The sequence below is a fragment of the Cibotium barometz genome, chromosome 2 (genome assembly GCF_041138505.1).
Source record: "Cibotium barometz isolate CiBa-2024 chromosome 2, ASM4113850v1, whole genome shotgun sequence".
Classification (NCBI taxonomy): domain Eukaryota; kingdom Viridiplantae; phylum Streptophyta; class Polypodiopsida; order Cyatheales; family Cibotiaceae; genus Cibotium; species Cibotium barometz.
The window spans coordinates 11327822-11353621 of NC_141047.1; the positions used below are offsets into that span (position 1 = coordinate 11327822).

Sequence of the window (25800 nt, forward strand, 5' to 3'; positions counted from 1 at the left end):
ACAACAAGCAGGAAGAGCACAGCAAGTGCCAAATGCTGAAAGGACAAGAGTCCCTGATGCTAGGCTTGAGGCAGGTCAAGAGAAGAGTAAGGATGAGGGATCCTCTACTCATTCCCGCTTTGCTCCAAGAAGACATATCCGTTCTTGTGTTGAGCTTTCCACTCATTTGGAGAGTGTGGCTCAAGAGAGAACGAAGAGGGATCGTGAATCTTCATCGCGGCATCATCATCATGTAGATGAACAGGATGTACATAGGGATGCATATAGAAGGAAGAAGCCTCGAGAGTTCAAGTCCGGTGACAAGGATGTAAAATTTGAAAACTTTCAGGAAAGAGAAGAAAATCAGCTTTGTACATAGAGGGCGTGAGCACTCTATAGATGCTGGTACTACTGGAAGTACCATACCTCTTGTAAGCCATGTACAAATTAATAAGGCAATAAAGAAATCAGCTTGTTCTTACTTGGCTTTTGTACGTGATACGATTGAACATTCTAGTGTTGATGTTAGTACATTAGATCAAGACAAGCTTAACTTTTTGAATGAGTTCAAAGATTGTTTTGCGAATGCTTTGCCAGCAAGGTTGCCACCCGAGAGGCCGAAAGATCATTGCATAGATCTAATTCCCGGTAGCTCTCCACCTAATAGGCCACCATACAGGGTGAGTGCTAGTCAACAAGAAGAGATTATGGCACAGGTGAATGAACTTTTGGAAAAGGGTTTGATTCGGCCTAGTTCCTCGCCATATTGCTCGCCGGTACTTCTTGTTCAAAAGAAGGATGGTACTTACAGGATGTGTGTTGATTACCGTGCCCTCAATAAGATAACGATCAAGAATCGGTTTCCGATTCCACGCATTGATGACATCTTGGACAAGCTTGAAGGTTCGGCACGTTTCAGCCGAATAGACCTCAAGAGTGGGTATCATCAAGTGAGAGTGGCACCTCAAGATGTACACAAGACTGCATTTAGGACAGCCTTTGGTCTTTATGAGTTTTTGGTGGTGCCTTTTGGCCTTACAAATGCACCCGCTACCTTCAACAGGATGATGGATAGGGTGTTCAGAAAGCATAGAAAGTTCACGGGTATATTCTTTGATGACATTATTGTATTCTCAAAGAATGAAGCCCAACATCGTGAGCACCTGGCTATTGTGTTTAAAGAGCTTAAGGAAAATCAGCTCTACATAAATGCAAAAAAGAGTGAATTCTTCCTCCCAGAGATTCACTATCTTGGTCACATTGTATCAAAGGATGGTGTGCGCATGGATCCCGCAAAGATACAAGCCATGCAAGAATGGCCAGAGCTGAAATCAGTCCATGAAGTGAGGAGCTTCCTTGGTTTATGTGCTTACTACAGGAGGTTCGTCAAGCATTTTGCTTTCATTGCCGCTCCGTTACATGAGTTAACGAAGAAGAAAGCAATCTTTAAATGGACACAAGAAGAGAGGGATGCCTTTCAAAAGTTGAAGAGTGCAATCATCTCGGGACCGGTACTCATTATTCTGGATTTGCACAAACCTTTTGTGGTGGAATGTCATGCATGTGGGGACTGCATAGGGGTTGTTTTGAACCAAGAAGGACATGCCATTGCCTATGAGAGCAGACGCTTGCAACATGCAGAGCTTCACTTTCAGGTTTATGAGAAAGAACCTTCGCCATAAGGTTATGGATGAGTGCCATGCTCCTCCATATGCAGGTCATAGAGGCATTTTGGCCACAGCACAAGCTTTGGAGAGGTATTTCTTTTGGCCAGATATTCGCAAAGATATTGAAGCATATGTACGTGAATGTATGGTATGTCAAAAGGTCAAGTTTGACCGACATAAAGCACCTGGATTGCTTCAGCCTTTGCCTATACCAAATGAACCATGGAAAAGCATTGCTATGGATTTCATTATGGATTTGCCAAGGACGCCACAGGGAAATGATGCTATTTGGACCATCATTGACAGGTTTAGCAAGCAGGCACATTTCATTCCCGTGCGCAAGACAATAAAGCCAGATCATATGGCTAGGATGTTTTTGGCACAGATATTCAAACACCATGGCATGCCTAAATCTATTGTGGGGGATAGAGATCCTAGAACCACAAGCTTATTTTGGCGCGCATTGTTTGACAACATGGGTACAAAGCTGAATTTCTCATCAGCTTACCATCCACAGGCAGATGGGCAAAGTGAAATAGCAAATTCAGCCGTCCTCGACTTGCTGAAATCTTATGTATCCGACCGCAAATCGGATTGGGAGAAGTATTTACCACTTGTGGAGTTTGCCTACAACAATACAGTACATACTTCTACGGGCAAGGCGCCCTTTGAGATTATCTATGGCAAGGTGGTACTACCACCCATCCTTCGTACAAAGGAGGAGATTTTTGCAGCAGATGAGTATGTCAGAGACTTGGATACTGCATTTGCACAGGTACGGACAGCCATAGAGAGGTCTCAAACCAAGAATAAAAAGGCAGCAGATAAGCATAGAAGGGATGTACAATTTAAACAAGGTGATTGGGTCTTGCTGAAATTTGAAAAGGCACGCCTTCGGAAGAGGCCAAGGAAAGAGGGAAAGTACCCTAAGCTTTCCAACAGGTACTATGGACCTTTTCAGATCTTGGAGAAGATCAATGATGTTGCATTTCGGCTTGTACTCCCAGATCATTGGAACATGCATAATGCTTTTCATGTGAGCCTATTGAGGCCTTATGTGGGACCGACACCTTTTGAGCCGGTTTTGGAAGACCCACCCGAGGTGGATGAGCTGGAAGAGATTCTTCAACCTGAACAGATTGTTTTTCACAAGGAACGAAAGCTTGCGGGAGGCAAACTTGTTCGTAGGTACCTTGTGAAGTTCAAGAATTATTCAGCTTTGGATGCGAAATGGATGGATGAGGCCTACTTCGAGGATTACCCAGATCTTTTGAAGGCCTATCTGGAGGCTTTTCAGTTGCGGTCAATTGATTAGAAGCCGGGGGGATGTCACAAACCCCTATATTCTAGGGACATGCGGATGCGTGTCAGGCCTAGAAACATGCGGATGCATGTATGTATTATACCTGGGCATGTGTATGGATCATATGAGTGGATGCATATGAGTCCAAGGACATAGCAGGACATTTGTGGACTTTCGGGCGGTGCCCGTGTGGATTCCGGCCATGCACACATGGTGTGTTATGATGGCAGGCGGAATATTTTCAAGTACAAGAATGATGATAGGTGGTTCTCCAAGTTTACATGTGCACAATGCATAAATGATGCATGCCATAACTTTATTTTACTTTGTGTGACATTGTCTTGCTGCCAGGACAATGCTTGTTATTTTGGCTTGTGAAGTCCGAGGGACCGGGGACGCCCAAGCACCTTGTGGACACGTGTGTGCACTCATGTTTGGGCCTAAAACTGTGGGCTTATGGGTTTTGCAGGTGGTAAGTGCGTCCACACTCAATTTACAGCTTACTTCATTTACTACTAAGGTTTATTGGTTTGCAGGTCCACACTCATTAATAAGTGGCCAGACAACTTATAATGCGTTCGCATTTGGTTGGACCAAAATTAATGAAGTCCGGACAGCTTATGGCCATTTCCCATTTGGTTGGACCTAAACTTATAGAAACAGGACAAATGGAGCACTATGGGCTGGACACCTACCTGGACACCTTATGGGGACACATGTCAACCAGCATGTGTACCCACCAGGCCCCTGAGGTGGCACCTGAAAAAGGCGCCTCCCTCAAGAGGCCCTTTTGGGCTGTTTTATTCATTATTCTACATATTGGAGAGCTGGTTGGAGCTTTGGGAGTTGCTACAGGGCTGGTTGCTTGCTTCCCGGACTCACACAAGCTTGGACAACGATCCCCACACTCTTCTAAAGGACTGGTTGGTAAATTTCAGACCTGCAATTTCTGGTTATTGCGAGTTTTGGGCTGGTTACAGGTGTCCAAAGTCAACTTGGACAGTACAGGACAGCTCTAGGGACCTCCACAGGGCTGTAGGACCCTTTACAGGTGGATTTCTCGCGACAGAAAGTTGCTGTTTTGGACTGGTTATTGCACAAAACAGGTCGGACAGCAATGGAATATGTGAGCATGGATGTGTCTCAAGGATTCTTGGTATAGCAGGTGCTTAGGGCAAGCATTGGGGACACTTGCTCGCGGAGAACACAGGTTTCTGGATCAGTTTCTCGCGTGGCAACAGGGCCTAAAGATCCATTTACATTTTGTGCAGGGCGGAGTACCTGTGAGGATTGTGATACTCTTGTGCAGGGCGGATGTACATGTGAAGAGGCTTGTGCAGGGCGGATGTACCTGTGTGTAAGACGGATGTACCTGCAGATTCTCTTGTTTGAAATGTATTCATTCATAATGTATTTGGAAGAATCAGGTGCAGGGTGGTGGTGAATCCCCAGGCACCCGTAATCTTGTACTTTGCAGACTCTTTTGGTAATATAACCTAAAGGGGGGGGGTCAGCCTATCATCGGCCCCTTTATGTGGTGTACTGTCATTTTCAGCTTTGTGGTTGTAATGCTCAAGTGTTAAGTGCTCAGAATCTTGTTCACATTTATACGATTCCAATACACGCGTCCGCCTCCCGTTACAGATGGTGCCTTTCTTGCGGAACTATGCACTGTTTTGCTGTAGGCAAACTATACTAGTGGAAGATACTTCTCCCACGCCGTTTTTAGTTCTTCCACGTTTTTAGTTCTTCCACATAGCACTTTAACAAATCCAATATGGCTGAATTTGCGATCTCACTCTTGCGTGGATGATATGAGGAAGAAAAATCCAATTTCGTCCCCTTATTATCAAACAATGCCCTCCAAAACAAACTGGGTGTCCTGCGATCTTGATCACCAACAATAGACTTGGGCATTCCATGATGTTGGAACACGTGTCGGAAAAATCCTTGCCATGTGGTCTGCCTTGATGGTCTTCCTTACTAGAATGAAATGAGCTTGTTGCTTACTGAACCTTTCCACAATGGTCGGAATACCATCATTCTCAAACTTTGACTTTGGCAAGTTAAAAATGAAGTCCATTGCTATACTTTCCTATGGCCTGTCGGGCACGAGTAGAGGCATAAGTAGTCTTGGAGTCTTTTGACGTTTATACTTGACCTTTTGACAAGTCAAGCACTCGGATACATACTTGTCAATATCCTTTCTCATGCTAGGCCAATAGAAGTACTGTTCCAATACCTGCGTAGTAGAAGAAATACCTCTATGCCCTGCATAAGGTGGTGCATGTGACTCCTCAATCACTTTTTACCTTAAATCCTTGGTAATGCATAATCGTGTATCCATCATCAAATATCCCTCTTTCAAGGAATAGTGATTAAGTGTCTGCTTTCACATAATCCCACCAAAGTCCTCATCATGCACATAGTGATCTCTCATGGAATCCAACTCTCAATGGTCACTGAATGTACCTGTGGTCTCCTAGATAGAGCATCTGCAACCACATTCTTCTTTGTAGGTGTATGTTTAATCTGAAATGAAACATGGACAAAAAGTTTGCCCACCTCGTATGCTTCTCAGAAAGCTTAGTTTGAGTCAAAAAATATCTCAAACTTTGATGATCTGTCGTCACCATGAAATCAGCCCCAAGCAAATAATGCTTCCATGAAGTAAGGGCATGAATCATGGCTAGAAGTTCTTTCTCATAAACATGGAAGTGTTTCTTGCCATGTTGCAATGTTCGGCTTTCAAAGGCAACCACATGCTTTTCTTGTTGCAAAAGTGCTTGTATAAAATCCCCACTTGCATTCCATTCCACCACAAAAGGTTTCCTTATGTCCGGAATGACCAATATTGGTCCAGTAGTAAGCTTCTCCTTGAGTGGGTTGAAGGCATGTCTATGATGCTCATCCCATTTGAACACTACTTTCTTCTTGGTTAGATCATGCAATATAGCGGCAATAGTGGCAAAGTCTCTAATGAACCTCCTAATAGGAGCATAACCCCAAGAAACTGCGCACCTCATGTATGGATTTTAATTCTGGCCAATTCGTGATGGCCTCAAGCTTTACTAGGTCCATTTGCACTCCTTCCTTAGACACTATATGTCCAAAGTAATGTATTTCTTCTAACAAAAACTCACTCTTCTTTCCATTGATAAACAACTTGTGCTCCTGCAACTCTTGAAATTACCTTAGCTAAATGATTTTTGTGTTCCTCTTCGGTCTTGGAAAACATAATGATGTCATCAAAGAAAGTGCTTGTATACTTCCTATGTGGTCTAAAGATTTGATCGCTTCTTGTATTATATGGTACTAAAAGGTGACTGAATGTCTGTACATCTGCAAAGACTGTTGGTCTAGCCCAAAAGGGGTGACCTTTGGCCTTCTTCTATTGACTTCTAGATGTGAATGATGTTTTATTATGCTTAATGATGAATTCAAATGATGGTTTTATGCTTATATACACGTTGAAGGTGTTGGTCGGTCACTTGAGTGCAGTCGACCTATTTGCTAGACCTGGAATATTCATAAAATTCTTTTATAAATGCTGCGTTGACTGTAATGCTTGCTCAGATTGCTAGCTGACTCACAGGCGCCTGGCTGCTTGTTGCCTAGATGTCCTACTAGCTGTCGACTGTTGAAGGACAGCCTTGCTGTCAGAATATGCAGCGGAGATGATGACAAAATCTGAGAACACACGAGCAAGTGCAGAAAAATACAGCAATGGAGAGAGAGAGAGAGAGAGAGAGAGAGAGAGAGAGAGAGAGGCGTATAACTCTGCTCTATATACACAAAAGAATCTCGGAAAAATGATACAATGGCATGGGGGCAATGGGGCCATTTTATATGGCCCCAAGAGAGCAGTCGGCCAGTAGAAGGGGCAGCCGACAGGCACCCGACTGCACTCAACACCAGTCGGCTAGCAGAATGAAGTCGGCCAGCATCTGAGAGGTCCACGACCATATAACATCAGTCGGCCTGCTCTAAATGGTGAACCCATGCAGTCGGCCCGCTACTACTGGGACATGCTGCCATCACGGGGCAGCCACCCAAGCCATGGAAAAATGTTGAAAAATATGGAGAGTGGGGAAAAATGAGAAAATGCCTAATATGGGTGGGCACACCTACAACAGAGGCCCTAGTGTATATGTATAGCCCCCTCTCAGCTCCTAGCCTTGGAACCATCCCCAAGGAGCTGGAGTGCCGTTGGAGCAATGCCTGAGATAGCGACTTCGTGAAGAGGTCCACCGCACTGTCCTCCGTCGACTCTGGATGACCAAGGATTCCACCAGTGGAAACCTAATCCTGCCAAGTAACCTCTGCAACTTCACCACCTCGCAAGCAGCACCACAAGCAGCCCGGTACTTTGCCTCTGTCGACAAGGCAAGAGATAGCTGCCTCTTACTGCTCCATAAAATTGCTCCCGAGCCGAGGGTAAAACTGTCACTTAAAGTAGATCTCCTCATGTCTGGATCTCCTCCCCAATCTGAGTCACTCCAGCCGTGGAGTCGGACTCCATCCATCAATCCCCCTTCTGTGTAAAAGAGTCCAAGATCCTTTGCATACTGTAGAAACCACAGGATACGCAATCTTGCCTCCCAAAGAGCCATCTGCAAACATGAGCTCAACAGCCTCATCAAGAAGCTCTCGTCCAATCTGGTAATACACCAACCAAATCAATGAACCATTCTGCTTCCAAGTCAGAGAGGCACCATACTGCTCACAAGGATCAACAACTCTTACGGTGGGATGCCAAGTCCTGGAAACCTGCGGAAGACCACTCAAGGCCTTCGGAAACCTGTAACCAACCCCCTCTGAATCCGGAACCACAAAGCTTGGAGAATGTGCAACATCCACCTCCTTCTCTGCAAGTAATCAACTGTCACCTGCCTGGCTTTCCAAGAGGTCCCCGTGGAAAGAACTTCCTCATCTACAGGAATGTCTGTTTCGAATACTACGAGACATTAGAGCATAAGTTACCTGTAAAGTTTCCTCCGACTGACAAACACAAGAACTACCAACATCTGTACGAGTAAGTTCCTGCCAACCGCTGCCATCAACTGGCAAGCTATCCTCCATCTGGTCCTGGAAAGCCTGCACCTGCAGCGTATCCACACTTAAGTGGCCATTACCGGACTGCCACTCATCACAAAACTGAGGACTTGGGAGAGAGAGTGCTGAAAGTTTGTAAACTCCATTCTCCACTCCGCCTTCCCAAACTACTTGGCTTGTTGCCTTGTCCTGGAGAGCAACAAAATGCTCATCAAACTCCACTTGTACGCTAGTCTTGCAAACCTGATGCACTCACAACAGATGAAAACCAAGTGATGGAACATACAGCACCCGCACCTGGGAGGAATGCTTTCCCCCTCTGCCATTGGGAACTATCTCCAACCTGCCCTTACTGTGAACTGGGATAGTGGATGTATCCCCAGTAAGAATGTGATCAGAATACCTGCAGAGATCTTGTAAATCTGAACGGGAAGGAGTCATGTGCGTGGAAGCACCACTGTCTAGAATCCACTCCCGAGTATCCGTAGCGGCGAGTCCTCCAACCTCCTCCTTGCCCGAAGAAAATGAAACATCGATGTCCATCACCTCTAGGTGTACAAATGCTAGAGTCTTCACGATTGCTACTGAGGATTCTTCACCCTTCTCGGTGTTCCTGAAACTCGCGGCGGGTGCCCGGGGGACTAGGGCCTTTGACACACTCGTTGATACCATCAATGCATATTAAAACACTTAAACATGGCCACAGCCTTAACACATATCCATCATCACTTTGCATAAAACATAAAAGCTGGACAAAACATCCACAAATGCTGAAAATGGAGCTTGCACACGTGACACCGCATAGAGGCCGGAATGGGCCGACCCCACCCTTGGAGTATTTTATTACCCAAGGAGAATAATATCATGTACAAGCTTTGAGGGCCTTACTCTCCCCATGGGTGAATGGGAGAGTTAATTAGGGTTAGAGTTCATGTGGGAGACATACACAGAGAAACAAGGGAGAGAGAGAGAGAGAGAGAGAGAGAGAGAGAGTTGTGGGGATAAGTCAACTCACCAAGTTGAGTGTGTGACTCCCCTATCACACATGTATATTGCACTAGTACACATAGTGCACTTAGTACATTAAAAGTACTAAGTGTACTATGTACTATAACTTATGGGATTGTACACACTATAAGGGTGGGCATAGTGCCTTTACCCCAACAACCTCCCACTTAAAGGCAAAGTGCCCTTAAATGAAGGAAACGAAAAAATCAGCATGTACATGATAATTTTACAAGGCCATATCAAGGCTGAAACTGGCCTCATCCAATGCCCATCAAGTGTCTGCAATGAGCAAACCGCTCCGGAGGCAAACTCTTTGTCAACAGATCAGCCGTGAATCTTAACAAGCTGAATTTGCTTGTTCTCTATCACCTCTCTGATGAAGTGATACTTCACATCCACATGCTTCGTCTTTGCATGAAAGACAGGGTTCTTTGCCAACTGGATGGCACTGTGGGCTGTCCATAGCACTGAGTTTCACATATGGAGGCAAAGGAGTACTAGTCTTCTTCCCCCCGTCCATATTGAACCTCTGCAAAACTCTGCTAATGTATTCCTTCTGAGACAAATACAACACATGCTGATTTCTGTCCCGAAGTATCTACATACCCAAGATGTGATTTGCATCACCCAAATCCTTCATATCAAAGGTTTGATGCAGCCTCTGCTTCAAGGCATCCATCTCCTTACGAGATTTCCCGGCAATCAACATATCATCAACATACAAGATGAGGATCAATAGACTGTCATCCAAAGCTTTCTTGGTGTATAAGCAGTGATCTATGTCACTTCTCCTGAATTTCTCGGATTTCATGAATGTATCAAATTTATGATACCATTCTCTTGGTGCTTGTTTGAGCCCATAAAGACTCTTTTTCAGCTTGCATACAAGCTTCTCCTTTCCATTTACTGCATAACCCTCTGGCTGTTGCATATATATCTCCTCATGGAGATCACCGTGAAGAAAAGTAGTCTTCACATCCATCTGAATCAAATCCAGATCATCATGTGCAACCAAAGCTAATACAGCTCTAAGTGTGGTCATTTTGACCACTGGAGAGAAGATCTCATCAGAGTTCACACCATATTCCTGCTTGAAGCCCTTAGCCACTAACCTGGCTTTGTATCTTGGCTTTGCATCAGGTGCAACTTTGAGCCTGTAAACCCACTGGCATGGCAAAACCTTCTTGCCTGTAGGCAAATGCACCAACTTCCATGTTCCATTTTTGTGCGAAGAATCCATCTCTGACTTCATAGCACGCTCCCAAAGAGCCTTGTCTGTCCTCTGTAAAGCCTCCTTATAACATGAGAGCTCCGCACAGTCAGTGAGCATCAAGTAGTCAACCCCTGGAACAAACCTGTCAGGGATTCTGGAGGGTCTTGTGGACCTCCGTACCCAATGACCATCATTTGCAGGTTGCTGTCCAGCCTGCATATCACCTATTGGTGGTTCCTGTTCCATGCCATAAGGTTGAAAGATCATGCCCAGTATCTCCTCTAACTGTGGGATATCCATAGGGATATCTTCCGCCATCTGTGGCTGTCCATTTGGACCATTTTCAGCACCATTTAAGGGCTGGTTTTGATGCTGTAATGGCTGATTTACAGCCCTTGGTTGTTGTCCATGATGTCCATCATCATCAAAGATGACTTTGCCAGGCTCCTGTTGCCTTGCAGGCTCCTTATACATGCATGTTTCATCAAAAATGACATCATTGCTGCGTATAATCTTTCTATTCACTGGATCCCAAAGTCTATACCCCATTGCACCTTTGTCACCATATCCTAGGAATATGCATTTGTGAGACTTGGGATCAATTTTGGTTCATATTTCCCTGCGTATGTGCACGTACGCAACGCAACCAAACACTCTCAAGTGCTTGTAGGACGGAGGCTTCCCTGTCCATACTTCCTCTGGCACTTTCCCACCAAGCCTTGTGTTAGGTGACCTGTTTATAAGATGAACGGCTGTCATAACAGCTTCAGCCCAAAAACCATGAGGTAACGTAGCATGTGACAACATAGAACGGACCTTCTCCTGAATGGTCCTGTTCATCCTCTCTGCTGTCCCGTTTTGTGGAGGATCATAAGGAGTAGAGAGCTCCCTCTTGATGCCTTTAGCATCACAAAAGTCCTGAAATTGTTAGGACATATACTCTCCACCATTGTCGGAACGCAAAGCCTTCAGTGTTTTGCCAGTTTGATTCTCAACATGAGCAACAAACTTCTGAAACACTGAGAATGTATCACTCTTCAAACGAAGAGGATAAACCCACACCTTGCGTGTGGCATCATCAATAAAAGACACAAAATATTTTGCCCCTCCCAAAGAAAGCTGAGGCATCTCACATACATCTGTATGCACAAGCTCTAACTGAGCATCTTTCTGTCCAAGAGCTTTCTTGTGGGGGCACTGTAGTTGCCTACCATATATACAATGCTCACAAAACTGAAAACTTGAAAACTTTAGAGAAGGCAAGTAACCCAAACGAGACAGTTGCTCCATTCCTTTGACACTCATGTGTCCCAACTGGCTATGCCACATAGAGATTTCCGGCAGCTCGGTTGCATTTACATTAGCATGGTGACAAACACCAGCATGCATGAAGTAAAGAGTGTCCACCTTAGAGCCTCTTGCAACAACCAGTGAGCCCTTACTAATCTTCCACTTTCCACGACCAAATGTGGTAACATAATCAGCATCATCAAGTTGTCCAGTAGAAAGCAGGTTCTTCTTGATCTCAGGCACATGCCTGACATCCTGGAGCATAAGCTGTGAGCCATCTGAAAACACAAGCCTCACATCACCTCTGCCAAGAATCTTGCATGCATGGTTATCACCCAAATAAACTACTCCTTCATTGCCAGCAGTATACCTGACAAACAAGTCTCTGCAACCTGTGACATGAAAGGAGGCACTTGAATCAATGATCCATGAGTGCATACCATGACCATCTTCTGTAAGAAGTGATTGGGCATCAAGTGAAGACGTAAATAGGACCTCATCCTCACTGTCATCTGCATGTGACACATTGATTTCTTCAATCTTGACTCCACTTTTGCCCTTTGGCTTTACATCTTTGGCTTCATCTTTGTCTTTGTCTTTGCCTTTTCCCTTTTCCTTTTGATCATTTTTCCATTTGTAGCATTGCTTTTTGATGTGTCCCTTCTTGCCACAATAATGGCATTCCAAGTCCTTTTTGGAGCGAGACTTGCTCCTTCCCCTTTCTTGGCTTTTACCCCTTTGCTGGGATCTCCCACGTGCATTCATTGCATTGGACTTTCCAGCAGAGTTGTTTTTCCTGTTCATCTCTTCTTGAAGAAGAGCACCCTCAACATCTGCATATGACAGCATAGCATTCGAATTGCTAGTGGCTGTCCTGAATGTGTCCCAACTCTCTGGCAAAGTGCATAAGAGAAAAGTGGCTTTGAACTCATCGTCCATTGCCAACTTTTGATTTATAACTTGGCTGACAATACCATTAAACTCATTTAGATGGGCTGCCATAGACGCCCCTTCCTTCATCTGAAGACCTATGAGTTTCTTCAACCAATACACTTTGCTTGAGGCACTTTGCTGGGCATACAAGTCCTGCAATCTCTGCCACATTCCCCAAGCTGTCTTCTCTTCACGAATGCTGAAAAGTAAAGAGTCTGACACAGACAACATGATAGTAGATCTTGCCAGCTCATCCATATCTTCCCACTCTTCAGCAGGAAGAGAAGCGGGCTTTACACCCCTTTCTTTGATAGGCTTGTGCTGCTTCTTCTGGAGCAACACATTATAGCACTGGGTTTGCCAAATATCATAGTTATGTGAGCCTTCAAGCTTCTTGATGTGAAGCAATGAAGAGCTCTCACCTGTGGTTGCCATAGCAATATGCAACCTGTCAATGCCTGACTCCCTGCAAAATGTGCAAACACTGCACCAAAAGCGCACACAGTGCTCACAGTTGTTCTCCCAAGCTTTATCTCCCACTGCGGAAGCACAAATGCAACTTTTCTCCCACTGTATGTGATGAAATCACCAAAATCTGGTTGCTGCAGATTTAGGACAGCACCTTAAATGTGCTCTGTTGCCCTTCCAAAGTACTGTACAACAGTACCAAGTGCTCACCAATGATGTACCAAACCTGTACCGGCAAGTACAGCAGCTGAAATTGAGATTTTTACTCACTCAAATCAATGTGCAGCCATGCCAAAACTTGTACAAAGCTGTACCAAATCTGTACCAACAGGTACAGTAGCAATAAATGCTCTCCTGGCTGTCCAAATGAGTGAAAATCATACTTTTACAGTCCCTATCACTGCATACAACAGTCCCGAACAGAAATTGGGCAAAAGCCCCTTGACTGCAAGCTGATTTCTGAGGATTCAAGGCATAAAAGTCTTGCCTGTTGCTTTGCCAAGGTCAACAAGCATAAAATCTTGAAAAGCCCCTTGATTTAAGATCAATTTCTGATCATACATGGTACATTGACGCACATGAAGGCATCCAGAGTGTTCTTCCCCCTGGCCACATATACATCCAATACATGAAAGCCCCTTGATTTACAGGCACATTGAGTGCTTGACAGGCATCAACACATTGCCCAAAGCATCAAATACGAGTGCCTGCATGCAAATCAATCCAATCGGCACAAAAGCCCCTTGATTTGCACTGCAATTTGCTGCAATTTTGCCCGAATATGCGATTTCTCACATCATACAGCATGTATGAATGCCCAATTGCACAAATACATCAAAAGCCCCAAATTTTGACATCCAATTTCCTGCAAATTGATCCTGATTGTGACCAATGTCACCCAATTTTGCCAATTTTGCTTAGAAATTGAGCAATTCGGCACCTGTACCTGCTCAATTGATGATTGTATCTGCTCAATTGCAAATCCAAAAAAAAAATTGAAGCATGTACCTCGTAAATTTTTGAATTTTTCGTTGCAGAAAAAAAGGGATGATGAATTTGGTGCTGCTGCAGAAATCTGATGCCGATGGCCCTGCTCGTTGCTGTGCGTGTACGGATGGCTGGCTGCGCCTAGTTGGCTGAGCAGCCTACGCTGCTGGCTGGGGTTCGTGCAGGTGTACCGCACTATGTGGCAGCTCCGCAGTTTGCCTTCGCCTACTGGTTAGCGCTTCTACACGCTTCCGCTGCGTTCACATATTGCTGCCTTCGCCGCCTCCGCCTGGTGTGAACAAGGAGCAGCTCCGTCGGGTGATTAGCCACCCGCAAGCACTGGCCCAGTGCGAGCAGACCTTGACCAGAATAGGACTGGCGAGCAAAGGAAGGCCAGTCGCGTGTAGTGCTATCCACTAGGCAGGCGGGCGTCAATACATCAGGCGAACACGCCTACAAGCGAGCTCCTAAAGAACACGCCGACTCGTGAGAGGAAGGCCAGTCGCGTGGTGGTGGTGCGCGTGAGTAGGTTGCCGGGCTACCCGTCGCACGTCGCCGAACTTGCCCAGGGCCAGCGCTGCTGTTGACGTGAACTCGAATCCAGGTACAACGCTCACGTATTGCTGCCCAGCGCTGACACCTAGTCGACGTATTGCTGGCGGCGTTTAGCTCCTCACCTGCTGCGAGCGCTGCTGCAACTGTCACACTGCCTACGACTTGGTTTGCCCTGTTCTGCACAGGGCAGCTTCACATGTGCTTTAGCACCTACAAGAGATTCTGCCCACTTAGCACACACAGGCGACCAGTTCTGATGCAGCACGCAGGTCCGTACAGTACATGCAGGCTCTGATACCAGTTGAATGGGAGAGTTAATTAGGGTTAGAGTTCATGTGGGAGACATACACAGAGAAACAAGGGAGAGAGAGAGAGAGAGAGAGAGAGAGAGAGTTGTGGGGATAAGTCAACTCACCAAGTTGAGTGTGTGACTCCCCTATCACACATGTATATTGCACTAGTACACATAGTGCACTTAGTACATTAAAAGTACTAAGTGTACTATGTACTATAACTTATGGGATTGTACACACTATAAGGGTGGGCATAGTGCCTTTACCCCAACAATGGGAGATGCCGGATTATCCATATACAAATGCCATAACACAGCCCAACACGAGGCAACCAGCCGGAACATAGGTTGTAGAAATGCCGAGCCAACAATATAATCCATATACCTCCGTGTGGGTACTGATTCTTCCCCAAAAACCACGGGTCTTCATGCAATAGAGCTGGTACAGCAAGTACAACTCTCCATTCAGCCGGTACAACAGGTACAATGGCTGGTACAGTCGGTACGATGGCTGATACAGCAGGTACATCAAGTACAAATGTTGGTACAACAAGTACAATGACTAGTACAGCAAGTACAGTGGCTGGTACAGCCGGTACGGTGGCTGGTACAGCCGGTACAGTGGTTGGTACAGCAGGCACAGCAAGTACAAATGCTGGTGCAACCAGTACAATGGCTAGAAATCATAATAAATGATTAAATACCCTTGCCTTCAGTATTTCTTCGCGATGGAAGCCTCCAAAACAGTCCCCAACAGCTGGTATTCTTCATGGGCAGCCTTCAAGAGAGAGAGAAAGAGAGTAGCCATCATTAGGGCAGCCTGTAACGGTGGTAGAGGCTAGTGTGCAGCAAGAGAGCCTCCATTAATGAAGAGAGAGGGCTCCAATTTATAGATTTGGGTCTCCCATGAGCTAAAATGGCAAGAGAAGGCTACGATGACAAGTGGAGAGCCACACAATAGCTGAAGTGACAAGTATGAGGCCACTTGTCTCACTTTGATCCATTTTCTAACAAGTGTCAGGCCACTTGTCTCACTTTGGTCCACCTCCTTGCCACATGTCTCAATCTAAGAGATGGGTCCTTCCATAAACTTTATCTCTAAAAATATCCCAACTGGTAGACATTCTGTCATAGGCACTTTGCCAACTCTTGGTATCTGCTCAATTCGAGATGTAATGACGCGAATAGAATTTCCATTGGAGTCGGGCCAAAAATAGCAACTCTCCTAAATTTTAGGAGTGTGGTCCTTTGTATTCTAGGATAATCCCCCATTCCCAAAGCTTGTACTTTCCAAATATTTAAACATCTTGGAGTCCACCAAACCCCTTTCAGACTGGGAAATGTCCAAGCTGGTGACAATTCCACTTGGGACACGGCCTCCAATAGTGGCCTTTCTCGCCACAATCATTACAGGTCCTCTCTGCCTTCAGTTTCTCGCGGCCTGAGTCGGACTTCTTCTGAGAAGACTTCTCCAATGAAGCCTTCCCTTTGCCCTTGTTACGGCCTTTCGACCGTTGGCCAGTTAAGGCCTCCGAACCTCTGCCCTGTGGAGGATTCGAGAATCTTTCCTCCTGGTCCAAGACCATGGGCACAAGCTCCTCCCACGTGATGGTGCTGAGCCTGCCAGTGGTAATCAAAGACGAGTAGAATGCTGAGGACTGAGAGGGCAAATGCGACAACAACGTTATGGCCGATGATATCTCCTTCCTAGCTTGAAGAACTTCCTGCTGAAGAGCCTACAGCTTGTTTATGTGCTCCCGCATCGCCGATGACTTTGCAAGGTTCATAACCCGCATCTATACTTCCAAGGAAATCCTCTTCATGGGTGATACCCTGTTATAAAGAGAAGCCAAATGCTGTTATAAAGAGAAGCCAAATGCTGTCATATACCTTTGGCCAGTGTTATATGCTTTATATGATTGATTACCTACGGTGTGCAGTTCAGGAAGATGAATGAACGGCCCCTGGCATTGACACGATCCCACAACTGTGCTTGTGCCTCCCAGTCCTTACGAATCGATGGTAACTTCCCTTCCTCTACCTCCGGCCGTGGAAACCCAACAACAGTGAAATCAGCAAGGTCGTATGACTCCAGAATAGATTCCATCATAACCTTCCATATGGTGTAGTTACTCCCGTCCAATTGACGGTCCACTGGGAACGTGGGGAGTGTCGGGATCTTCACTGTCTCTCAGCCATCTCAAGCAGATCTGCCATTGCGGGGATGTATTTGAAAGGGTGGGTGGGTGGGAACAAAGAAGAACTTACACCTGCAAGTGGCTGTCCAGCAAATCAGCCCGCCTTCCTCTTGCTTCTCCTCTTCCCAAACAGTCCAAAACAGTCCGCCAATCAGCAACGCAACAGTCCCCCTCTTGCTCACAAAATTCCCAAGATCTATCAAGAGCCTAGGGCTCTGATACCATGTCAGAATATGCAGCGGAGATGATGACAAAATTTGAGAACACGAGCAAGTGCAGAAAAATACAGCAATGGAGAGAGAGAGAGAGAGAGAGAGAGAGAGAGAGAGAGAGAGGCGTATAACTCTGCTCTATATACACAAAAGAATCTCGGAAAAATGATACAATGGCATGGGGGCAATGGGGCCATTTTATATGGCCCCAAGAGAGCAGTCGGCCAGTAGAAGGGGCAGCCGACAGGCACCCGATTGCACTCAACACCAGTCGGCCAGCATCTGAGAGGTCCACGACCAGATAACATCAGTCGGCCTACTCCAGAGGGTGAATCCATGCAGTCGGCCAGGTATTGGGACATGTTGCCATAATAGGGCAGCCACCCAACCCATGGAAAAATAGGGAAAAATGGGGAAAAATATGGAGAGTGGGGAAAAATGAGAAAACACCTAATACGGGCGGGCACACCCACAACAGAGGCCTTGGTGTATATGTATAGACGAGAGATGACTTCTAACACTTGCTGGCTGTCAATTGGTCATCCACGCTGACGCTGACGCTGACGCTGACGCTGACGCTGACGCTGACGCTGACGCTGACGCTGACGCTGACGCTGACGCTGACGCTCTTTACTCCAAGAGAGGCGTAACTCTCTAGCCTCATGTTCTGATGCTGATGCTGATGCTGATGCTGATGCTGATGCTGATGCTGATGCTGATGCTGATGCTGATGCTGATGCTGATGCTGATGCTGATGCTGATGCTGATGCTGATGCTGATGCTGATGCTGATGCTGATGCTGATGCTGATGCTGATGCTGATGCTGATGCTGATGCTGATGCTGATGCTGATGCTGATGCTGATGCTGATGCTGATGCTGATGCTGATGCTGATGCTGATGCTGATGCTGATGCTGATGCTGATGCTGATGCTGATGCTGATGCTGATGCTGATGCTGATGCTGATGCTGATGCTGATGCTGATGCTGATGCTGATGCTGATGCTGATGCTGATGCTGATGCTGATGCTGATGCTGATGCTGATGCTGATGCTGATGCTGATGCTGATGCTGATGCTCTTGCTCTTGCTCTTGCTCTTGCTCTTGCTCTTGCGCTCTTGCTCTTGCTCTCTTGCTCTTGCTCTGCACTTTACTCCAAGAGAGGTATAACTCTCTAGCCTCTGGTTGTGAAGTGTTTCCCAATACAATGGGAATCCCACCAACCACTGGCTTAGACTTTTCCTTGGACTTTACTTGCTCTCTAGGTCCCTTAGGACGATCCGGACGTTGGGCTGACGTGTGTCCCTCTTTGCCGCATCTAAAGCATTTCCCTTCCTTGCGGTAGACCTCTATTTCCTCATTGGTCAACTTATGCTTTACTTTGTAGGAGTTTGGAATACCCATCGGTTTCATAGGCAGAAACCTATTCTTGGAGTTCTCACGCTTCTCAAGTACCAAAGACTTTTGATCTCCAATACTTGTCTTTTTCTTTGGTTCGTTTATCATGTAGACCTTGCCAGCAACTGAAGCTAAATGCATCAAATCTTGGATGGTATCCTTTGGGCAAACATTCACAAATCTGAATGCTGTCATGCAAACCGGTCTGATACTTTCTTAACTTAGGCTTCTCAGAAATCTCTTTAAAAGGAGTAATCTTGAGAGTCCATCTGCAATCTTTCCCATGCAAGGTGCACATCATCTTTAAACTTCTTAGGTAAAAATTGGTCATAAAACTGCTTCTTGAAGTCCTTCCATTTTTGGGAGATGTTCCTTCAACCATGAGTGCACCCTACCATGCATTGGCTGTCTTCGTAAGATGTAAACTAGCCATGCGAACCTTGGATGACTCCGAATAGTTTTTGGAACCAAAAGCAATATCAAATTGGTGGATAAAAGTGAGGGCTTTATGTGTAGCCATAAGCTCCATCTTATGGTGTAAACCGCACCGTCCGTCCTCCTCCTTTGAACTCTTTATCTCTGCGCTTACCTTTCTTCCCTTTCTTTCCATGCCATGGAGAGGGTGATCTAGAAGGGGAAGAAGGGTAAGAAGAAGAAGAAGAAGAAGAAGAAGAAGAAGAAGAAGAGGAAGATAAAAAGCTTGATGAAGAGGATGGGCTGTTGGACCTTTTTTGACTATGTCGGCTTTTCCCACGATGAGAGTGGGCTGATTTGGAATGGCTCGTGTTTCTTCCATGAGAATGTGGACTGCGTGATCTCTTTGAGGGAGGTCTCTTTGATGAAGACTCTTGATTTTTAGCCGCATCCTCCTTTGTTGGTTGCTCATCCCCTTTCTTCATTTGCTCGATCTTCTTAGATGGCTGCTCAAAAATTCTCATCCAAATTGGTCATAATTTCTCTGACCATTGGGTTCTTGGGTCTTCTTGGGTTTGCTTTCCACTTTTGGTGGCTTGATCCTCTTCTTGGTGGTGAGTGCTTCCCATTTCTTGAAGAAAATGCGAAAAGCACCGCATGAGAGGATAGCTGAATTTATAGTTCTTGCCCAAAAGCACTTGAGAAAAGCGCTTTAAAACTCACTTATAGCCTAAAAAGTATCTTTTTAATAATAAAAGCTTCTCTTTTTAGTATTTAAAAAGCTTTTAATCTTTTGCTTTCCAAAAGCTAGTCGCATCATTCCAAGCCTGTAAGGTGGGCTTGCCCTGCTATCTTGTCACATCACCATTGCCACGTCACCTTTTTTTTTTTTTTTGGGGAGAGGGGGGGGGGGGGGGGTGCATGTTAGCAACTTGTATTTTGATGCTTCGGTGACATGTGGTGTCCCATCTGTCTGCAAATGAAGCACTGTCCGAAGAGACCTAAGTACTTATGCGTTGCAGAATCGGGATTCGGCCCCTCTTGAAGGAGGCTGGGAAGCGCGATGACCTGTGGAGCCTTTGAGGAGGCTATACAGACTCTGATGGAGGGAATCCGAGCTGCACATGGGACTTAGCTATTTGCAGGCACAAAAATGGGCATTGGACTGATGTTCTGAGTGGCCTATATCATTACAGGTAGATAGACAACTTGGGTAGCCCAATTGGCTGACCGGGATTTGACAGCAGGTGGACCTGGTCTGACTAGCCATAGGGGAACTTGTGCAGCCTATACCAGCCTTCCGGCAATATAAGAGTGCACTGTTTTGGGGTTTGTCATACATCCTAAGGTAGTGGTGCTAGGTCTAGGTTTTTCTGTATGCTTCATGTTCAAGTATGCACACTTCTGTATCTGTTTGTAGAACAGCATATCCAGCAATATGTAATACAGTTAGTTAGGTAATTGCTGTGTTTGAGTGAAGTGTGCAGATTTTCTTTGTTCTTTCTCAAATCAAAGTGCAAAAAAGGCTTATGCTTGGTGTCAGATCTGATGTTTCTTCTGCTGTTATTTACCTGCCTCACTTTGCAGCGAGAATCCTCGCAGTTGTGGCGAGAATCCTTGCAGTTGTGGCCCAATCTCCAGCTGCTTTCTAGGCCCAATTCTCCTTTGTTTTCAAAGATAAACCAAAGGCTATCTTTTTTCAATTCGGGAATCCGTAGGCACTCAAGGTGCTCAGTTCGGCAGTTGTCCATACATACCAGTGCCTGCATGCATGTGTTTCTTCTTGCGTCATATCAGCAAGCTTCGTCTGCCTCTTTCTTGTTAGCTTCAGGTCCTGATACTTGCTTTCAAGCTTTGTGCTTCTGCCTTTTGTGCTGTGATGTATTTTTTTTTCCAGCATGAAATTTGTATAATTTGGCTTATTTGATTCTATTGCATTCCTGAACAGAAAACACATGCTTTGCATTCCTGAACAGAAAATACATGCAAAGAGTCTTCTGATCGTTTTCTTCTTTGGATGCTTGACAGTTGCCAATTGATGTGGAGCTCTTTGAGAGGAGAGAGCAACTCAAGAAGAGTGGACTCGGAAAGGTTTAAACTTTTCTGCCCTGCTCTTGCAAGATATGTACAAACTGATTTCAACTTTTGGAGAAAGAAGCTTGATATCTAGTGTGGATGACCCAGGTCATTATGTTTTTATCAAAGTCTGAAGAGGAGGGTGCAGCGAACCGGAAACTGGCCAGGGACTTGGTGGATAAATGGGTAAGGTTTAGGCTAATCCAGTACTTTTTTTGGACCCTTTTGTGCACAAAAGAAAATTCAGAATGCTGACATGGTTTTCATGTAATCAGAGTCGCCCCATATTTCAAAAAAGCACTCGTTATGAAGATCTGCGCAACTATGACGATGAAAGACCACCACCACCAAGGCCCCCTGTTAAAAAGTAACATTTAGATCTTGGTTTGTAGAGTACATGGTCTGAAATACGATGCAGGCTGATTGGGTTTTCTTAAAAGAAGCATTCTCATAACATCACACTTGTGAACCATGTGTTGATGATGAATGGTGCAGGCCTGCAATGAAATCAACTGCAAGATTTGATTCAAGAGGAGGAGATGATTTGGATCTCATAGATAACTCACAGTATGTGGATTGTTTTAACTTCATTTGTCAAGCTTCATCGTCTTAATATGGCTTCTAATCTGTGTGTACATCTGGTTGCATGTACGTGATGTAAGAGGGAGTTGAGTCAGCAGCTAGTGTGTGTGGATGCTTAAAATCTGTTTTTTTGGCTCTGCAGGGATCCAAAACCAGGCCAGCCTGGCTACAGATTACATGCATCAAGACCTGAAGCCCTCCCGCTGGACTTTGTCGTTCGTCCACTTTCGAAAGTTGATCCTGATGAGATCAGAGCACGTGCAAAACATGAAAGGCTAGATGAGCGGCGAATGAAGGTTCATTTCTACGTTGTTACCTGGTTTTGAAGAAAGCGTCTTAAGACCCTTGCATGCAGAGCTTCAGTAGGTAAAAGGTTTTGTAGAGGGGGGATTTTAACAAGAGCTTGTTGTTCATGTAGGCTTTTGCAAACTTTCTGTTTTGGTTCCAAGTATGTAAATAACCTTTTATTTGGGCTGAGAGTTGGTTTCTTGAACTACAGATGAACAAGAAGCTCCAACAACTGAAGGCTCCCAAGAAGAAGAAACTGCAGGCAGCTAAGGTAAGTGTAGAAGGCCGGGGCATGGTAAAGTTCTTCTAATCTCCAATGTGGAGCTGCAATTTGCCACCAACAACTCAGGATGAAGTGGATAATTTCACCCTGAGAATAGCTTCTTCGACAGTGTGTCGGCAGCTATCACAAATAATACTGAAAAGGCTTATGCCTCATTGTGTGCAAAAGATCATGAACTGATCCTGTTCATTTTGGGGCGCCAAGTCTTTGCCAAATTGTGAAGCCCTAAACTTGGCATTGGCTGTCAATAAAGCGTTGCTCTTTTTTCTTTTGCAGTGTGGGGGAATGTCTATATGCTACTTGTAGTATTATAGTTGTCCACACTACAGGATGTTGGCGTGGTTTTGAATCAAGTTCTCCACATATCTTTATCTGTGGTTAAGATTTAAATGCTCTAATATTTTTTTTTCTGGGGAAAAGATCCTTCAATTAGTTAAAGAAAAACAGCCGCAAAGGGCTAAGTACAACCACGACGGGCTAAATACAGCCTCACCTCACCTCACCTTATATAAGGGCGGGAGGCAAATGATCAAAGGGAAAGAGATGCTTCTCCTCCGGCTGGCCGCTCTGTGAGGAGAAGGCTATCTCATACAAGGGGAAGGGGAGGAGGGGGGGGGGGGGGGGTTGTGGAACCACCATACATATGGTCTGTAATGCCAAATGGGGTCACCACCTCTATCTGTGAAGAAAGGGCCAGGCCTCCAAAGTCTCAAGAAGGCTTCCCACCGGTTCCGCGTGCGGTCAGAACCCTCTTGCAGCTTTCCCCATTGACCGTGGAGGGTGTGAATTATATCGAGCCATATGCTCCTGATGCATCGTCTTAGCCGGCGGAGTGTGGGTACCCTCGATGGCCTCGCTACATCTAGCACGCCAGATGTGCCAGGCTACTATGCTACTGCAAATTTCCCATCGTTGACATGAGCCTGGTCTCCAGACACTTGCTGGTGGGGCTGTGACTGGTACTATTGCAATATGATGGTGGGAGACCTGAAGGACAAGTCCTCCCCCATCCTCCTCGTAAGTCCTGACCACTCTAGCCTCGGTGGCCCAAGCGACAGTATCCCAAGTGATGATCCGGGTCGATGTCGTGTCTATAGCGAAGATGCGGAGAATCCGTTGCCAAATCTGCTGAGCCTTCGGGCAATCCCAAAGGCAATGTTGCTGAGACTCCTGGGGGAGAGGAGTGGTTGACGCCTCTCGAGCTAGTGGCCCCACGGTGGATGGGAGCCTTTACACAGTTGGAGATCCTGATTGCTGTCAGAGCTTGCACTGAGGATGGCAGTTGCCTCTACTATGAGATTCAAGATGAGGGCAGACTTCAGAGAGTGGAGGTGGAGTCACCTTTGGTTGCAGAGTGCACCTTTCAGAGGATACGGGTAGTGGCCGCCGCTTCTCGGAAGTGGCATATTGACCCAGACCCTGCAGATGTGCTCTCGGATTGGCGCATATGGGCATATGCAGCGCGCCCCTTGGCCCGGCTTACAGTGGGACCCTGGCGAGTACGAGTGGCATGATCCTTATGCATCCCTTGAGGCCACAGAGATCACCTTTTTCCAGTATACTGTTAGGCTGGGGCGGCATATTTTGATGGCGAGGAGGATGGTCTCTCTAGCTGCAGCGGGGCATTGGCGGCTACAGGGACTCTCACAGGAGTTCCTGGAGGATTTTTGGGCCCGGCTCTGGGCTAGTCGACAGGCCCGCAGGATCTCGACTTTCCAGTGGCTGGTCGCCCACAGGGGCTCAGCAGTTGGCACCTGGCTTGTCTATAGCGGTCTTTCGGCGGCCTGCGTCCGATGCGGCCACCCTATGGAGACACAGAGACATTGCCTTTGGGATTGCCCTCAGGCGCAACAGATTTGGCTGCGGATGTTGCGTATTCTGGCCCCCCTCTCTCCAGAGGGTATGTATACGTGGGGTGCCGCTGCTTGGTCGACTCTGTTAGGGCCTGCTATGGGCTATGAGACGGAGCAGGACAGCCAGGCCATCAGATTCATTAGGGGCCAGCCTCGCCTCGTTCCTTCACCGGATTTCTCGTCCGCCAGCTGGACACAGGAGAGGGATCTACGATGGGAGCTCCTCAGCAGCCTCACCATCTGGTTCACCTGGAGGGCTCGGTGTTTTAGGGCCTTTGAGGGGAGACTGGAGCCACCAGCAGAGACTGTACGGGGGATTTGGCAGGAGTTGATCCACACCCTGTGAGGACAGTATGACCGCATCCGGGGCGACTCGGATGAGGCGATCTTGCGACGCCAGGCTTTTCACACCACCTGGCGCAGCGGCCCCTTCTATACCCTGCATGCGGGGTCCCCCCGTTGGCATTACAGGCCACGTGTTTGGCTTTCCCCCCCTCCTATTGTATGATTTAGCCCCTCAGTTCCTTGTACTGATGCTTGTACTTTTCAGCACCTAGGGAGAGTCTCCCGGGCTGCCTTGCTTTGTTCACTGCTCTGTTTTTCTCGTGAGCAGGAGAGGATCTTTTGTAGCCCTACGGGCGTTTTTATATAACTTATGAAAGTATCTTTTCTCGGAAAAAAAAAAGAGACTCCTGGGGGTGACTGCACCTTGGAAAGCTGCTGTCCGACCTCTGACTGCCAGCCAAGTACCAACCGCCAGACTCCTGTGTGCCGTCAGCCAAAGGAAGAGAGTGATCTTCTATAACACGCGGAAGCTCTGGGGATCTTCTTTCAGCCCTAAACACTCCTGGAAACATGCTGATGCAAAATGCAGATATGAAGAGAGAATAGAGAGAGAGATATGCTGGAAATTCAGTATATTAATGTGGTACAAAAAGGTACTCAGTCCTTAGCCCTAGGCTGTCTTCATAAAAGGTGAACATCACCAAAATCTGGTCCCTACTTGGACCCTAAGGACCCAACTCCTAAATGAGTTGAATGAATCAATGAGGAGCACCACATGTCTATTTATAGTCTACTTAAATACATGGCATACTGGCCGACTGCTGGTCGGCCAGCCTACAGTGCATAAATGCTTCAATGCTGTCCGATTGGCATTCCTCCACTGAAGCGTCCCTGCATCTGACAGCCCTCCTGGTTTAGCCGACTCCAATTGGCTCAGCCGACAGCCTCTTCCACAACTGGCTCAGCCGACACCTCTTCCAATGCAACCGCCAGGTCCTATGATAGCATCGCCTTTGTCTTCCATGCCCCAAGTCCACACTACTTCGAAATCAGCAGTGTGTGCTCCAACTTCTGGTTCTATCTGGTTCATACTCTTGATCTGGCTGCCTCTTCTGGACCAGCATCTGAGAATGTCCATGGCATCTTTCATGCACATGACATCCCCCTTTGTTGACGGGATTCCAACCTGTTCTTGGATGACTGTCATAATCCCAATCTTTTCCCGAAATCCCTCCCTCTGTCATCCATCCATCCCTAGCAACCCTTTTCTCTGAAAACCCAACCTGGTCTCCAAAACCACTCTGTCTTAGAATAAGATCTATGCATCTGTTCCATCTAGTCCACAATCCATTCCTGCCCTGACTCTGAACACTGTCTTGGTCTTCATTCTTGAGAAATGAGTTTGGCATTCTCACATCACCCCTTGGAGGATAATCCTCCCTTGGGACCGTTGCCCGAGAACC

General features: G+C 46.3%; 1 protein-coding gene across 1 annotated transcript in view; it reads left to right on the forward strand.

Annotated features, from left to right (window-relative positions):
* LOC147640638 (protein IWS1 homolog 1-like) overlaps positions 1-22468 on the forward strand; it is a 49512-nt gene extending 27044 nt beyond the window's left edge. The window contains exons 6-11 of the mRNA XM_086813774.1: positions 20999-21061; positions 21155-21232; positions 21322-21413; positions 21542-21613; positions 21771-21924; positions 22128-22468. Of these exons, the coding sequence (XP_086669900.1) occupies positions 20999-21061; positions 21155-21232; positions 21322-21413; positions 21542-21613; positions 21771-21924; positions 22128-22226 (558 nt within the window). The 3' untranslated portion in view covers positions 22227-22468. The remainder of the gene's footprint in view (positions 1-20998; positions 21062-21154; positions 21233-21321; positions 21414-21541; positions 21614-21770; positions 21925-22127) is intronic.
* The last annotated feature ends 3332 nt before the right edge of the window (positions 22469-25800 follow it).